Source organism: Scaptodrosophila lebanonensis, unplaced genomic scaffold, assembly GCF_003285725.1.
Source record: "Scaptodrosophila lebanonensis strain 11010-0011.00,11010-0021.00 unplaced genomic scaffold, SlebRS2 tig00000001-arrow-pilon, whole genome shotgun sequence".
Taxonomy (NCBI): Eukaryota; Metazoa; Arthropoda; class Insecta; order Diptera; family Drosophilidae; genus Scaptodrosophila; species Scaptodrosophila lebanonensis.
The window spans coordinates 662,731-680,689 of record NW_022060529.1 but is presented as its reverse complement, the minus strand read 5'-3'; the positions used below and the strand labels follow the sequence as shown (position 1 = coordinate 680,689).

General features: G+C 38.0%; 3 protein-coding genes across 6 annotated transcripts; 2 read left to right on the top strand and 1 right to left on the bottom strand.

The window, feature by feature from the left end:
- Positions 1-316: 316 nt before the first annotated feature.
- Positions 317-3,149, top strand: LOC115632927 (cytoplasmic phosphatidylinositol transfer protein 1). Its single transcript, XM_030530223.1, has 7 exons — positions 317-446; positions 526-674; positions 737-825; positions 1,911-1,918; positions 1,983-2,054; positions 2,124-2,256; positions 2,314-3,149. Exons 1-7 carry the CDS (start codon positions 396-398, stop codon positions 2,658-2,660), a joined length of 849 nt encoding a protein of 282 aa, XP_030386083.1. The 5' UTR covers positions 317-395; the 3' UTR covers positions 2,661-3,149.
- A 754-nt stretch (positions 3,150-3,903) lies between these two features.
- Positions 3,904-12,524, top strand: LOC115633653 (protein singed wings 2). The gene is made up of 7 exons (XM_030531099.1): positions 3,904-4,344; positions 9,359-9,556; positions 10,243-10,417; positions 10,487-10,643; positions 10,706-10,842; positions 11,485-11,661; positions 11,719-12,524. The coding sequence occupies exons 1-7, from the start codon at positions 4,277-4,279 to the stop codon at positions 12,262-12,264; spliced, it is 1,458 nt and encodes a 485-aa protein (XP_030386959.1). The 5' UTR covers positions 3,904-4,276; the 3' UTR covers positions 12,265-12,524.
- Positions 12,525-13,033: 509 nt separating this feature from the next.
- LOC115633652 lies at positions 13,034-17,822 on the bottom strand. Of its 4 annotated transcripts, none has more exons than XM_030531098.1 (8): positions 17,736-17,821; positions 17,454-17,511; positions 16,311-16,545; positions 16,017-16,253; positions 15,645-15,739; positions 14,011-15,583; positions 13,719-13,951; positions 13,034-13,647 (listed from the first exon to the last, which is right to left on the bottom strand). In XM_030531098.1, exons 3-8 carry the CDS (start codon positions 16,536-16,538, stop codon positions 13,479-13,481), a joined length of 2,535 nt encoding a protein of 844 aa, XP_030386958.1. In that variant the 5' UTR covers positions 16,539-16,545; positions 17,454-17,511; positions 17,736-17,821; the 3' UTR covers positions 13,034-13,478. The 4 variants fall into 4 exon arrangements, with proteins under 4 accessions (XP_030386958.1, XP_030386957.1, XP_030386956.1 ...); XM_030531097.1 differs by having other exon boundaries at positions 17,489-17,511; positions 17,736-17,816; XM_030531096.1 differs by lacking the exon at positions 17,454-17,511 and having other exon boundaries at positions 17,736-17,822.
- Positions 17,823-17,959: the final 137 nt, after the last annotated feature.

The window sequence follows — 17,959 nt, the reverse complement described above, 5'->3', positions numbered from 1 at the left end:
TGTTGAGCAGCGGTTCGGAGATGCTCTACACAAATTTTAAAATGTACTTTAGAATATTTTTACTGTTGGTGGTACCCTTTCGGAGTCTAGCGTGCCGCTTTTCTTTAACTCATTTTAAATGATTTAACGAAATAAGTCAAAGATCATACATTTGTGAAGTAGATTTCGCGGTTAGATTCAATGGTACGGTAACGTGAAAAGATAGTTTTAAGTATCGCCTACTCGATACTTTTTGCGGGCTGCCACATCGGCAAAGCAAGCTATTGAGTTGGCAGCACAAGTTTTAAAAAGACATCATTCTTGTTGTTGCTTCAGTCGTCAGTCGTCTGCGGTCTTTGCGTAACGTGGAAGTAGAATTTGTTGAAAGATAACTTGGAACACAACGTGTGCACAGCATGGTGTTGACCAAGGAATATCGTATTTGCATGCCACTGACTGTGGAGGAGGTGCGTAGGCAGCGCAGCTGAACTTGCCGGTACTGCTTGGGCTTGCATGCTATTTTAATTTCTTAACCCTTTCTTTCAGTATCAAATCGGTCAATTGTATATGATAGCGCGCCACAGTCTGGAGCAATCGGAGGAAGGTGAGGGAGTCGAGGTAGTGGAAAACAAGCCATGTGAAGATCCCTTGCACGGCAAAGGCCAATATACAGAAAAACGCATACACTTGTCGAAGTAAGATAAATATAATTGGATACTATCCAAATACACAGACATATGAATACTCTTCTCTGCAGCCGTTTGCCATATTGGATACAAGCTATTTGCCCGCGCGTCTTTTACGTTACAGAGAAATCGTGGAATTATTATCCCTACACTCTGACAGGTGAGTGGGCGGGCGGGCTGACAACGGCAGAGACATGCGTGTACAACCCTACCGCCCATCGTTATTTTTTACACAATGTCAACGCAGCCCAGAAGGGAGTGCAATAAAGACACTTCCCTAGCTATTTTTAAACCAAAAACTTGATTAACTTTCTACCACGATGGTTGGACGCCCGTTTTGGCCACCTGCTGTTGGATGTGCTGCGTCATGCATTTTCATTTGCATTTAAAAAAATTGCTTTCAATTTCATTGAAGTTGAGGCTGCATGTCTGAGATTTCTAAGAAACACGCACCAACACCCATACATACCCACACGACAGTATCTTTCTGATTAAAATACAATCGCACATTTGTGCGTGTAACGCCCCCCCACTCTTCTCATGATATAAATACGTCACAGGTATTAACATTGATAAAGTACATCAAAGCCCAATGAAATTGTGTGCAGCATTTACCACAAAAATTGTGAGCAAGTGTTGAAATTCTCACGCTTGTAATAGTTCATGAACCAATTGTAATGGCCCTTATTTGGAAATTGATGATAAGCTCTTTTTTCTGTTCTGTATATTAGGATTGTCTATGTAAAAAAGCACTTCAGATAAATAGGCGGCTTATTACATTGATTTTTTATTTTGATATTATTTATTGACCTTTCAACACAACTCAGTCGAGATCAAAAGCAAACAACAGAAATCGTATAAAGTAAATGCGGTCATAAAATATTATCATAATTAGTTTATTGTTTAAGACAAATTTAAAGCTTAAGTCCAATTTCTATGCACATAGACACGAACCCATGTAAATAAATAAGCATATACATTGTGCTTGGCTCATCCGGCACTTTGTGCTTTTTGTTTTCGTTTGTGGCGTTTGGGGCTTCTCATTTATTTATACATATATCACCCACTCTCATGAACAATTTCAATGCGACTTAACGCCACGTCAATTTGGAAATCTAATTGGCATTTCGATATGTTTCTGTGCGTTGCGTTGCATGTATATTTAATGGGATTTCTATATATAAACGATTTTGGTTCTATTTTCATGGTCATTAAATCGGACACAATTGGAATCAAATACTGCAGAGTATACCGTAAGTGTCTGAGCTTGTCTTTGTGTACAAAAACAATCTGTTTATCAAAACCAATTCCAAACAGTGCTCCTTCATACCCAAGTTGCATGTGCTAATCAAAACTAAATATGAGAACAACAACGGCAGCACCGAAAATGTAAGTCACGCGCAACCGACACGACAATAAATATAAATGTACATATTAAATATTTGTTTTCATTTCTAGTGCTTGAACCTTACCGAGGATGAGCTAAAGCTGCGTTCCGTAGATAATGTCGATATAGCATTCGATGAACTAAATAATAACAAACACTATAAGCGTGATGAGGATCCCAAGTTTTTCAAATCGGAAAAAACAAGTGAGCTTTATTTTTATGATGCTCTTTTCGGACTCAAACTAAATGACATTCCCACAGATCGAGGCCCGCTAATCGAAGGCTGGCGTGAAACTGACTCTCCTATTATGTGCTCCTATAAACTAGTTGCTGCCAGCTTCGAAGTCTGGGGCCTGCAAACCAAAGTCGAGGAGTTCATTCAGCGCAGCATAAGAGATATTTTACTGTTGGGCCATCGTCAGGCATTTGCTTGGGTGGACGAATGGCATGGTATGACATTGGATGATGTACGAAGCTATGAGCGTCAAAAACAAGCTGAGACTAACGAGAAAGTCCATAACAGTGCCATAAAGCCGGCCGAGGGCAATGGCGATGCCTCACCTACCAGTGATCTAGTCAAATTGCCTGAGGCCGGTGATATTGATTAAAATCATGTACTAAGGGGCTTAGTTTAAACGATGTCAGTTTCATCTTAGTGAATGTCATACCAAAAGAATTACAAATTTAACATAGCCAGACAGGCAACTGTATGTACCTTAAACGCAACAAGAATGTAGTATGTGACGGGCTTAAATTCATAGGTAATCCATAATTACCTACTAATATTTTTCAATGCATTTTAAGCACAGCTTTATCAGCAAACTGTGTGGTCCAACAAAGCTCAATTCTTGCAAAAACAAAAAAAAGAACAAACGCAACATTACAACTACATATGTAGGTATATCATTGTCAAAGTCTATACTGTATGTAGTTAAATATTATTATACACACAGATACAAGCAGGTTTATCGAAATATGCACAATTTTTGTGTGTTATAAACGGTTTTTGTTAACTATATTTCTTAGTTGTGTGTGTGTATTCGCTTTCTTTAAGCTTTAGAACAAAATTATTCGTGTATATTTATGTATAAATATATGAAAAAATGAAAAAACTACCCAAAAAAGAGAAAAACTCGTTTTATTTATGAAATTTTACATCGATATTATATTTGGTTTCACAGAGCTACAAATAAAATGCTTATAATAAATTACAGGAATTACAAAAGTACTTTATATAATAATATAAATATATATATTTATAATTGGTGGTACATTCGGTGTTTAAAGGGTGAAGGATTTTTTTTTTAATTAAGTGAACAACAACGCACTATATTATTACCCTTTCTATTTATTAAGCCCCAAAAGTATTTTATGAGGAAATTAGGTTTTTTCAAAATAAACAACTGCAAAAAAACTTTAAGCCCATATGTTAGCGATTAAAAACGCTAGCGTTTTTCCCACTGGTTGCCTCTGCACAAAATATATTGACGTAAATATTGTTGTGATGCAATAACCGAATACATAAATAAAAAAACATGCAACAGCTGTTCGGTCGAAGCGCGCCCCCAACGACGGCCTTTGATGCTGCTGGACACATCAATACATACATTTGTGAGTATGTATGCATGTGTAGAATACGGGCGCTCACTCACGGCGAAGCATTTATCTGCCGCTCACCCACACAGGCAGAGGCTTGGAATAGAGACAGCTGTTCCATTTCGACGTCGGAGATCTCGCGTTGGCCAGAACAAACCAAAAATCAAACACGAAAAACGGATCGCACCTCATTTGAACTTCAAACGCGAGAAAAGCAGCACAGACATCGCAGAGACACGCGTGTGCCGGCGAATATGTACATACACTCGCACTCATACATACTTGTACATATGTACAATCATTAAAACAAAGCCAACATGGGCATGCAGATGTTTTGTGATAAGAAAATAAACTATATAGTGTTGAACTAAAATAAATACCCTTAAAAAAGAGGTGAACCATAAATTCGAGATGTGACATTGAAAACATATTTAAAATATATGTATATTAGTAGCACACACGCACATACTACATACATATTTATAGCAATTGCTGATACAATCGAGTCAACTCCAAAAAGAAATTAATTAATCGTCAATCGCGATATTGCGCATACGCGCACGTGTGTTCGCGTTCAATCATTATCAAAATTTACGGCCTATGAAGTGATGAACTACAAGTATATGCAATGATCAAAATTCGCCCACATCGGAATACGTGCCAGTTTATCGTCCTGCTGCTGGCAATTTTGGCAAGGTGTGTATAACTTTTCCCCAATTAAACCACAAAGTAGATTAATGGCCCACATATACTGTGTCTTTAAAGAAATGCCATTCCAGGTTACATGGCGTATGAGCAATTTTTTATTTACCATCCTAGCTGATATTGTCTATTCAAGTGTTATCTTATATTTACCCTTTTCGCTTTGTTAATAAAGCTTTAAAATGAAAATATTTAACCATCTACTGCTCAAGCCAAAGTGAAGTCAATAAATCAGCATGTCTGGAGTTTTTTACATCTCAGCCGAAGGAAGGAACATAGGCACAAATTTATTTGCCTTTTTTCGGACAAGGATACACACAAAGAATTTATACATTTTTGGGCTTAAAATTGGATTCCATTGCTAGATACTGGGTAGAAAAGGCTTCGAGCCGTTTTACAGGACACATACATAATTATGATTTTTGTGTTTTTTTTATACATTTCCATTTAATTTTTTAACATTCAAAAAAAGCTGTCTAATTTCTCTAAAAAGTTAAAGTCTATAAGTTTATACAATATTAACGACATTTTATTAAATAGTTCCTGGAATTACTGCTATTGACTTAAATTTGAAAAATATTTAAAATAAGTTAAAAACAGTTTAAGGAAGAATTAACAGAATACGTAGAACACAGAAAGAACACGCTTTGTTGAGATTTCTCGAAAAAATTGATTATAAAATGTAATCAAAGCTATGCATGTGGAATAATTATCGTGAATTGTTGTTTAAATTGGCCATTGATTTGATTTCATTTTAACGAATTCTTTGAGCTTATTTTTCCATTGCTGAAAAGAGTCGGAGATCACGAAAATTGTCTGATCTATTAAAAATATAAATCATTTGCAGGAGTACCATCAATGTGTTCAGTACATAGTACATAGTATGTACATACATTTTCTGATGTCTTCTTTGAGTCGTCGTCATAAAACAAAGGTAGCTGCACACTGGCAAACTATAACATCCATGCTTAGGTAGCGAAAACAAATAGTAAAATCAACAAAACGTTATGTTTTACGAGCCTTTATCGAGCACAAGGTTACGCCCACTTCTAATAATTCGGAACACTAAATTAGCTGGATTTCTACGTTTTAATTAGTTATTTGGTCTTTGTGTGCTGTGAACGCCATATAAGAATACTCTAATTATGTGAACTATCTTATCAGATACGCGTGCCGCTTAAAACTCTAAACAGCGATAACCAGGCATTTGAACCTTATGCTCTGTCTCTTGTTTGTCTTTTGACGTTTCTTCATTTTATCATTACTTTTTTCGCAATTACTCAATGCGAATTAAAAACAATTGAAGACGATTCGTGACGAATTTCTAAGTAGATTTATTTTTAAATTGATAAACGACAGAAGTCGCAAGCCGCAACGAGAATTATACAAGTATAGCATTAGGCTGTCTATATATGTATATACATACATACATTCGTTATTTAGGAAATGGTTAAATATTCTTAGATCTTTGCCTGCAAATGACAGGCGAGTCGTTATAGGCAAATCAATTTCTATACAAAAGTGCGAGCTTAGTTTCATAAATAAAGTACATGCCGCATAAAGAGACCATTGTTTTTAAGTAGAGAACAATCGGTGGAACCCTTTTGAAGCTTCATAAGAATTCTTAAGCTATTATGTTTCAAGCTAAAAACCACAACCTTGAAACTCTGATAATTAGGTCGTTTTTGGAAATAAAGAATACTTACGTGTTTTATTTGACATATTTTGAACGAAATCAGAAACCAGAATAGGACTGAGTATCTGTAAAAAACTCACTCATTGCCTTAATTTTTCATTCCTGTACGCTGACAAAGTATTAAATAAAAACTTTATAATAAAATAAATAATATCACAAAAAGGCAAGCATACTGTCTTGTGATAAATATAGTGACAAACCTAGTTATCAGCATTATTACAAATTTACCAAGTCATGCCCATGTATTCTCAGAAAACATTTTAAATTTATTTTTGGTTTAAGTAATATCTTAAAATGTGATATCAAGATAAGAGTTTAAACAATCTTTGCTAAACACATTTCGTGGAATTTTTGAAATACTAACTACCTGATTAAACAATGTGTATACGAGTATGTACCATTATACTTGTATTTATAAAGCTGCGTGTCTTTAAGAAGAACAATCTCTTGATTCGAATTTAATTGCTAGCGACCCAAATTGTGTGTGCGTGTGCGAGTGTGCCCCTGGAAATGGAGAGAAATTTGCGACGCATGCTTTTCAATTAAGGCTGCTGGCCGTGGCCTGACAAGCGAGAATTAGTTTTGACTTGCTTTTTCTATTTTTAATTTACAAGTATAACTCTTCCAATTGGCCAACCACATTGAGTCGGGCCTCGAAAACGTTGCCCGCGGTCGCCACACAATATTCTTCGCTACGCATACGCCATGTGGGCGCATCATTATATAATTAGAGGGACCATAAGCAGAACAACATTTATATGATAAAACGCAAAATATATGTATGATTGCAAAATAATAATAATTAACTTTTGACAAACAAGCCTTCAACTGTGTGTATGTTTGAATATATAATTATATTTTCGAGCTGCAGACATTAATTATACGTACTCGTAGTATTTGTGTTGGCACAAAAACTTGAAAGTAAACATGGGATGCGTCTCCAAAATGTCTTCAGCCTCAATTCAAGGGTTGCTGCAAATAATATAGAATTAATTAGCTATTACAATTTGGCAGTTATTTAAACAATGCTATTGATCCACCAATCGACTGCATTGTTTGTGCTGCTGCCTATAAATATGCTGCATATAAATATGAACAAGAGTTGTTTTAATAAAATGTAAAATTCTATTTGAACTTGATTTGGACAGATTCGAATGTTTAAGTCGTGCAATCCATACTCTCGGTTACCTTGTACCTTGAATACTTGAATAAACTTTGTTCTTTCCAGTGGCAGCTATAAGAATATCGACACTGATAAACACCATAACCAACAAAATATGTTTTGCCAAGAGCGATTTTTACTTTTGGTATTATTGTATTTAATATTTATATATTTAATATTTGACCAAGAGATGATTCGAAAAATAGGTAGACAAAATAAATAATAAAGACTGGTAAATAGTCGCCCAACGACTGCCCCGTCATGCCTCCGATATGTTTACTAGCCATTGAAAAGAAAATAATTATATTTATTTGCAATAGCAGTTGGAGCATGACGGACAAATATTGAAATGCCATCGAGGCTTTCGATGTTAAATTGATGTTCTATATATGTCCATATGTATATGTAAATATTTTAACGCATATTTCGACTGTTTATGCTAATAGTGGCTAAATAGATTTGGAGGTAAGCAAAAACAGACAGATAAAAACAAGTAAAAAAGCTAAAGTCGGGTGTCCCGACTTTGAAATACTCTGTACATATGTGTACAATAATTATAGAAAATAAAAAAATTAAGAAAATAAAAAAAAAATTTGATCGATTTTACCTCTCTCGGTATTCAAACTCACGTAAAGGGTGTATAATTGCACATTTACATAGCAATTGCGTCTGTGTGAGTGTATGTATGCCTATGCGCATCTATTCGTGTCTGTGTAAGCATTTTCGCAGTCAACCAAACAGCAACATCAACAACAGCCGCGGGCAGCGCTTGAGCAACGCTGCAGCAGCGCTGCATCAGCAAATATATTTATGGCTATAACTTCTTGTTAAATCGGTCTATCATAATGAAATTTGGCATACGGACACATAATAACCAAATGGGGGTATTTCCAAAATTTTAGTTCGAAATTCCAAGAATTACGGGAGTTACGATTTGCGGGGTAGAGGGGGGAGGGAGGGGAATTCCAAAATATACATTTTCTGCGTATTCACATAAGGCATCTGGGACTAAAATTTGGTGTTCCTAGGTCTTATAGTCTCCGAGATATAGGCGATTATACGAATGGAAAATCGGGAAAACCCCCATAGGGGGGAAGTGGGGGGGAAAATCAAAAAAATAAAACAAACTCGTATAGAATACACACATAACGCATCTTTGTGCAAAATTTGGTGTCTCTATCTCTTATAGTCTCTGAGATCCAGGTGTTCATACGGACGGACAGACGGACAGACAGACAGACAGGGCTAGATCGTCTCGTCATGCTGATCAAGAATATATATACTTTGTGGGGTCTGCCACGCCTCCTTCTGCCTGTTACATTTTTCAGCTCCCGCAAACCTAATATACTCTTGTACATTTCATGTACAGAGTATAAATATCGTCGCATCCACTCAATCCAGCATTTTTCAATGGATGAGTAGCAGTAAAGAGATAAATAGAGATAATAAACATCTTGTATACACTAAAATAGTCTAAATTTTGTAACACCCAGAAGGAGTAGTGGTCGAATTTATTCTCTTTGGACTAATCGTTCTAATTAAACAGTCGGGTAAACTTTGAGCAGACAAAACTTCTAGACATATTTCTTTTAGAGTCGACCTTGTTTTAAGGTTCCTTCTTATATCGTACATCGTACCGCTGATAAACAAGTTGATTGTAAACAAGCTCGGTGTTATGTACGTGTCATATGGAAAGTGCTAAATGGCATCATGTGATGCTGATACGGACAGGCTGCTAATAAAGGCGCCATATAGACAGAGCAAATAAGCGAGGGGCTGGCAAAAGTCATATAGTTAGCGCATGTGCTACCGTTTGCCAGACATACCATACTTATCCATATACATATGTAGTAGGTACATACTTCAGAAATATTTGTAGTTAAAAGAACGCGATAGAACTTTTATTTTTGGACAGCTTAAATAAACAAAGCTTTTTTTAAGCAAACGTACACTTGAAGTTAATTTAGACGTGCCTGCTGGCTGCTTTATCATTGATCACATATGGCACACGTGTGACAGACCTCGGTTTATTCAAGTCGGAATGCTAAAAATAAAACCAGTCATAGGCAGCGCACTAATTACAAGAATAAACAATAACATAGCTAGACAAAATAAAGCTCTAGAACATGCATGAACATCTTCTCACCCAGGTTGGCAGGCGGTAGCTCTGAAGAAGCGACAAGTTTCGATAGCACGGAGCCTGCGCATGCGTCGAAGCTCCCTCTTAGCACCCATAGCTGTCTTAATTGGACGGCTGCACCAGAAGCAGCTGGTGGAAATTGCACGCGTCTAACCGGAAATGGTCTTCTAAGATGCTATGGCGGCATGAACAATCTGGCAGCACTGGCGTAAGTACAGTTTGATGGTTATCCGAAGATACAACATTTTGAAAGAGCTCTTTTCACAGCAATACAATAAAGTTTTATTAGATATACTTGTATAGATAATACCGATTTCAACCAAAGTAGATTATCTACTTGGTACCAGAATTGTAGAGAAAAAGTTACAGGAGACTAGAAAGTAACGCTAGAATCGAATGCGCTCAACTTTCAAATACTCCCAAACACACAAAAAAACTTTTATAAATATAATTTTCAAATGCATTTTTTTTTGAAATTAAATTAAAATCGTATAAAAATATAAAACCGAGATTACACTTATGGCTAACACTTTCTTCACATTTGACCTCTCATGATGAAACACATAAGCCCTATGTATTACCAAATTTTAATTGCAAATTCAAAGAAAAAGGGAAGCTATGTAAAATCACTTCAGAAGAAAAAAACACAAACTTGTCCTTTCCTTTCTCGGACTTAGAATAATCTGAAAATCTGGTTATTCTAGCTCCTATACTTTCTGGGATCCTTGTTCCTGTGTGTTTTTTGTACAAACACACTAAACTAGAATAACCTCTTACCCTATGGATGAAGGGTATAAATATAATAAATACGTCCACAGTCAGAATTAAATCCGCTTTTCACTTTATAACCTAAATTCGTATTATAAAGCCAATTTACTTTGTTAACCTTTAAAGTAAAGCCAAGTCGGATAAGTTGCCAGCACAACAAATACTATTATGTGGCTGGCCCCATAATATGTTTAATCCTATGAATGAACTGCAAAAGTTTCCTGCACTGCGTACCCTAACCATAGAGTACAGCAGCTTTACGGAGTTTAGATTTGATTTTCCGGAAATGTACCATCTGCAGGTACGTGTAAATTTAATTTCCAAAATGTAAACACATTTGTGACTGGCATTGAAAAATACACTAAAATAGACCATCAACATATCCTGGACCAATCTATCCCATGTATCGGCGCGTACTTTTAAGCGCATACATCATTTAAAAGTTCTAGATCTGCGTTGGAATCAACTAATGCAACTGGAAAGTCCGCTTATACTGTCCGATACCTTTCAGGAGCTGTATTTGGCAGGTAAATAAAAGTCTGGAATTTAAATTCCCTAGCTCCTCCTTAAGCCCGGCACTTCCAATTAGGTAATCCTTGGAACTGCACCCGTAACTTCAAATGGCTCTTTGAAAGAGGAGAACTGGTCGCCGACCGCGATGAGCTTCTGTGCATGGATCGTAAATACAAGGAGCGGCAAATGATGTTGGTTGTGCATTATAAAGTGGTAGGTGAATTAAAAACTTCTCATTCCTTCGTCTTCCTGCTTCATTTAACTTTAATTTTGATACATTTTACATTTCATCCAAACTCTTTTATATTTCTTGAGTTTCAAAAAATGATCTTCTTTACAAATAAGAGCTTTTTTTTGAACCAATCGCCTAAAACTTGATTAAAAATATAAATTTTATCAAATTTCAGAATGATTTCTAAGTATAAGTATATTTCTTAATTATAGATAGTTTTTCTAAATTAAATGGAAATTTTCGAAAATCTAGAAAATGTATGTAACATGTATACAGTGAAAACTCTCTCGGACACTAACGGTAGGCCAATTTTTGTCCGCCCAAGGGAAGTGTCCGCTTAAGGGGATACTTAAATACTTTCTGCCTTTCAAAAACAACTGAGGGAGCAATCCGATATTATTTATTTTTTGAACTACAACATATGTACTTATAACATAGTGGTGGAAGTTGTTTTGAATATCAGGGTAGACTTGACGTGAATATTCCCTTTTGTCTAAGTGTAGCAAGGCATCCATCTACTAAAAAATTCAAAGTATACTAGATTTGAAAAATCATTGAGTCCGCTAAATGGGAAATCAGTTTTATTTTAATTTATTTTTATGTATACATATATACATTTTCAGCTGCTGAAACGGGAGTGTGAGTCTCATCCGCATTTACAGAATTGCAGTTGCCTGATGCATCACATACTACCCAAGCATATACCGCTGTACACGGTAAACTGTTCCGGCCAGGGCCTCTATAGTCTGCCGGACTATTTGCCCGAGAACACTACGATGCTGTTTGTCAACGACAACAAGGTAAATAATGATATGGAGCATAGGAATGTATTGGATATTATAATTACTAAGTATTAGATAAGCGACATCAATCCGCTTCGCCAAAACCCACACTACCGGCATGTCGTCGATGTTCATCTGGATAATAATCGAATTAGGTCTTTGGATGAGTTGGAGAACACGTACTGGCTGGAACACTTTCGTCTGCTCAGCGTACGGGGTAATCTGCTGCGCAAACTGCAAGTCTATGCCTTGGACAATGCGCTCGATGACAATGACAATGCGAATTTGCTGCAGCTTAGTCGAAATCCTTGGCATTGCACGTGCAAGTTCGGAATGCGACTGCGCGAGCTTCTGACCAAATATAGGGAAATTGTGCGGGATGCGGCCAATGTGAGCTGCACCTACGTCAAGGGGGATGAGCTGCGACGCGCCAAGGTGCTGTCCCTGACGCGTCAGGACATGTGCAATGTGAGTACGGAGGAGACGAAAATACATATAATCGATTGGATCAATGGGGTGCTGGCCAGTCTCATTGTCTTTATTCTGGGCAAGCTGGCATATGACTATTACCATTATAAGTACTATGGTCGTGTGCCTTGGATAGTCATGAAGCTGCCTTAAACGGTGCAGACCGGGCAACTTACTGGCAATATAATCTCAATAAGGCTGTTCTATTACATATAAGGATTCTGGAATAAAAGTGTTAACTAATTTTAAGTATTTTTAAAACACGCATAGCGGAATTTTTCACGTTTAATGTATTTTTGTTTTTAAAACTATGAATTGGCATATCAATAAATATATATATTTAATAGGTTTAAGCTAAAATCAACTCAAAAGCAAATATATTCCACCCTTTAAATGAGCAGACAGTTCAATAAAATCATTAAAACTGTGATGACAATGACGACATTGACGGATTGCACAAACATGTATAATCTTCATAGGTATATAGTATATTTCGATAAGTTATGCGCTAAGTATTTTATATAGCTGAGTCTTGTAAATAAAAAAAAGCATACTGGGCACCGTTTACACAGAGTGGAAAAAGTAAATAAATAAAAGTGTTTAAAACACCATTAAGAAACAAAATAAATTTAATTAAATAAACACAAATTATCAGCTTTTGTGTAAACAGTACCTTAAATACCTTTGAATATAAATATATGTATATAAGAAGAAGAGAAATCAGAATTCTTAAAAATTAAACAACATTTTGTAAAGTAGAACAAGAACACAGCAACTAAATATTAAAATAAATATTTCTTAAAACATTTTGTACTCTGGAAGAACAGACGTAAATAAGATTGGTTGCGAAACTTGCGCAATTAGCATTAATTATCTTAGTTAAGTAGTTTAAAAAAAGCACGCACAAGCGTCTGTCTATAACATTGTTGAACAAACACATACTTATTTAAGCATATACTAGAATTACGCAGAGAATCTAAATTGTGATAGGTTTGCATATCAAGTGATCGTTATTGATATGAATGTGCATTCGACATGTCTTTACAATACAGTATTGAGTGTAGATGTAATAAAAACAATTCAAATTGTGTCTTTACCATATTGTTATCAAATACATTCCACCCCACAATCGAGCGATTCGTGTAAAAGTAGTATATAATGGCAAAGTAAATTACAACGGATGGCATAAAATTGGCTTGAGGTGAACGCCTGTACACCACTCTTAATATTAAATTGTTTTTGGCTATGCTTGCGAGTATATAAAATATGCGTCTTCTTTACGATTTTGGTACTGTTTTGTCTTCCATCCCACAAAAAACAGTGGGATGACCAACGAAACAATGCCATATGGATATAAAATTATAAATCTAGAACAGCATGTAGGAATGATCACGTTCCAGTCGCGTTTTGGCCCGCGTTTGTACATTACTCATAGCATCCGAGGGTGGTGGTATGCCGTGAACATCATTTGCAGGCTCCTTGTATAAAAATTCAGTGCGACCGCGTTTATAGCCATAGAAGACGCTGTCGTTGGAGCTACAAAAAAGAATTAAATCCTGGAATAAGTATGGCCTTAAAAATTAGAAAGGATTGTTAAAAGTGTTTACCGCAAAATCAAATCAGTTATCTCTCCATTGGGATCCTCAAGGTCGTAGTGCATGCTCTCTAGCGTTGACAATTCCATTGGGTTCCACGGTCCATTGCGCTGCAGGGTGTCCCATTTCTTGTCAATGCACATGAAGCTGTAACTGCCATCACGGCTGTCACCTTCAACATTCACGTTCAGGGTTTGGTTCAGTTGCGATTCCATATGCGGAAAGTTCGCCACACAGATGTCAAACTTGAAAAACGGAAATATAAGCATACATATGTATAACTAGCTAATTGGCTTTTGCTCACCATTTGCTGCACCAGCAATTGCTGTTGAGATACACCCTCCTCCATGAGCAGCAACAACGTCATATTTTGTTGTCCACATACGTAAAGCTCGGTGCGCTGCAGGCTATCGTCTTCCACAGTCTCAGGCGGCGGAGCACCAGTTGGCAGCGCAGTCAATGCATCTACTGCATCGTCGCACTTAAGAGAGCTGCGTCTTGGGAAAACTTTGCTGGAATTTAGCGGCGTTTGGATCTCAATATTTGAGGCGGCGGGAGTGACGTCACTGAGCGCCAGCACAGATAGTTTGGCCAGAAGAGGCGTTAGCGGCACGCCACCGACATTAGATAACTTGCGACGACTGCTGACCTGCTCTCCAAGGGGGTCGGATATAGGCTTTAAGGGCAGGCTCAGAGACTTCTTATCCAGCGGCGTCTTCACGGCAATGTTGAGATTGCTATCTGCAGTGGTAGTCGTGGCAGCCGCAGGTGCAGCCGTTGCCTGCCGTTGCATATACTCATCCAGCTTCTGGATCTCATTGTTGAATTCTTGAAATTCGGCAACAAGTGCAGCCAGCTCGGCGTCCTCCTTTGCCTGCTCCTTGGCTACGCCCCACAGTTTGTGATACTGATCGAGAAATTGTTGGAATAGACTTCGCGATATGGGCTGACCATTACTATTAAAAACCGGATAGGTGGGATCGGTTATAGTCAGGGAGCCACACTGCTCATCGTTCTCAATGTAGTCCGGCGAGTCGACGCTACCGGCATCGACGCCGGTTTCACTGACACTGCCACCATTGCGATTTACATCGGTCTTGAAGTTTTGCGAAATGCTGCCGAGTTTCTTGGAGATCAGACGCAGCGCATCCTGTAGATCCGCTGACGATTTTCTGCGCGTCATCTGTTTCTGTGGGTTACTGATGAAATTCTGAAAGAACTTCTCCACATCTAGCTTCAGGGAATTGCGGCGCGATGTTGAGCTCGTCGGTGCGCCGGTCTTGCCATTTGAATTGCTATCTTCTTCAGGATTTGCACATATAGACATGACATTTGCCACGGGCAGCACCTTGTTTTCTGTCATTGGTGTTGAGCAAACACTAGTGCGTCCAATGAACTCCGGGTACGAGTCCGTCTCATCGAAATTAATTGACGCGATGCCCGATTCCGGCTCCTTGCTGTGCACACTCTTCAGACGCAACGGCAAATGTGTTGGTCTCATCGATTTCGGTCGAGCAGCGGGCATTTCACTTTGGCCAGTCTCAGCTTTTGAAGACGTCGTCGCCGTTGGCTGCTCCTCCTCAGGAATATGCGTAAATATAAGCGATTTATCGCGTTTCAATTTCCGCTTGGAATACTGAAACGGCATTCCTATTCCGTTTTGTGCAAGCTGTGTCGTCTGCATATTCTGCGCTCGCTGTGCCTCGGCTGCCAACTGACGATACTGTTGTAGGTCCACATAAATGACCAGCATTTGCACACCATTTGGAATATGAAACTGCTGGTTGTTGAGCTGCTCTGCCGCAGTCCGCACATGACGCGGATCACTGATCACCAGCTGCTTTGTCAAACTCTCGTCCAGCTGCGATGCAACCACTCTGAAAATATATTAAGGCTTAGCAGAATTCAAATCAAATTGAAAGCCAATTATAATCTTACTTGTTGTGATAGAGTATGGCGCCTCCGAGGATGCCCTTTGTCTGCTGACAGCACTGCAGTGTTTGTATGGCCTCCAGAAATATGTGACTGGCGGTCTGTGCAAAAAACAATTGCATTATTCATAAAATACATGTTTTCACAACCAGAAATCTACAGCCTAGCAGCACATAATATAGTTAATATAATAATAATAATGTAAATGAGCCAGTCCGCACCGCTTATACATTTGTTACAATGTTTCAAAATTTAAGTCAAAACGAATCATTAGCCCATATATAGTTGCCATATTACTATGACTATGTCAAAACCAAATACAGACCTCTACCTAGACTGGAAACTATTGCATAATTTCAGATTCATTGTTTCACTCACCTTTGGCATCCGCAGCTTTGGCACATTCTGGAATATATTCCCATTGCGCTGTAGCATTGGCAGATATGTCTCGAATATGTGGTAGAGCTTCCCGCTTAGGATATTCAGCTGAGCTGGCTGAGCATAATTATCGTACAGTGACTGCAGATCGCGATGGTATAGCTTCAATAGACCGCTTAACATATCGGCGCGGTGTTCCAACAACTTGTCGGATATGTTGCGATCTGTGCCTACGGCCTGAAATTGAAATGGTTTACTATGAAGGTGTATGGCTTCAATAATTCCGCAACTCACCAGCATGAAGCGTCCGAACTCCTTGAGCATAAATTTTCCATTTCGCAGAGAGATGATGCGTGGCTTGAAGAAGCAATCCTTGAGGAAAAATGTTGTGCCCATCAGTTGGCCGCAAAGAGCAACTTTTTGTGTGTCCGACACCCAGCTAGGATGGAAATAAAGAACTGCGGACACAGGATCATCTGCTTCCTCCTTCAGACACTCCGTGTCATAGACAAAAACTATCATTGTTTCCCTGTAAAATTAAATGACGATAAATTAATTGTTTACAGTTTTGGAAGCACTGTGGAATGCACGTCCACCTGCCCGGCTTGTGTTTCCGTAGCTGTTGTTGTTTTCTGAGCCATCGCTTCTTATTTTTATTGGGCCATCGCCAAGAACTAAACATCTTGGTATTGGATAATTGTGATGCACGAGTAAAGCCAAGAAATAGCTTCAATTTATGTGTCTACATATGTATGTATGCATGTACATACATATGTACATATATTCACAGTCGAATCGTGGCCGCTTATCGTAATGAGCTACAAATAGCAGCTACGGCAGCCACGACGACATTGATAAGTAGACTGAATTCTGCTTCCACACGCCAATAGTATCAAAACACAACTGACTGGCTGGTCGAGCCAACCGACTGACTGATAAATGGATATAAAAAACTGTCAAGAGAGCGGCTGATGTCTTGGCTGTGGTTAAAGATTCTGTGCACGTTCAATGTGTTAAGGGCGTGCACAACATCAAGTACATGCATATATTAGGAGGAGGAGTCGGAGTGCCAATAAATAAATATATTATATTATAAATAAGCATACGTTTTAGCTATGCATTCGTGCCTGTGTAAGGTATTTGAATGTCAATCGTATCGTTTACAGCGACAGTTTGAAAACAGCTGCAAGGTACAACTGCGACAATAGCTCGTTCATTAGACGATGACATATAGCAATTAGTTAATTGCAGGGCAGCGCATGCATGTGAATGGGAGTGGAAGTGGGTGTACATGTCTTTATGCTTGTGCGTGTAATCAAAACGCTTTGATTCAACTTTAATTATCAAGAGGGCTGCATTATATGTGTGGGGTTTGTGTCCGGACTAAAAACTGTTTTGGTGCGAATTAATATGCAAAATAAATAATAAATAAATAACCTTTATTTAAACATGCGTAGCGATTATAAACATACATGCATTTCGGCGCCTTACAAATCTGTAAAAAAAAAAGTATATCGAACGTATTATTAAAAATAATAATAAAGGCGGGTGTCGGAAAATCATGTACAATTATTTGCTTGCCCAAAACAAACAGAAAAATACCCTCACACACACACCCACACAAACAAGCTCACAATTAGCCTGCAACCAAGTTTTAACAATTATGCGGCTGCAAATTACTACAAATTTCGGCAATTGCCGTTAGTCAACCGTACTCACTTTGTACCCATCTTGCTGCACTTATATATTGCACTTTTATTTGTTTAACAGCAGGAGTTTAAATGTTAAGCCATGTCAGTGGTATCTTTTATCAGGCGCTGTGTTTTTTTATATTTTGCATATGCGCATTCCATTCCGCACTGCTTGCTGCAGTTGAGCGCTGCCGCTGACTAGCAGATTACGTTAGGTTGGCAGCACCAGATGTAGAATATAGTTTATCGAAA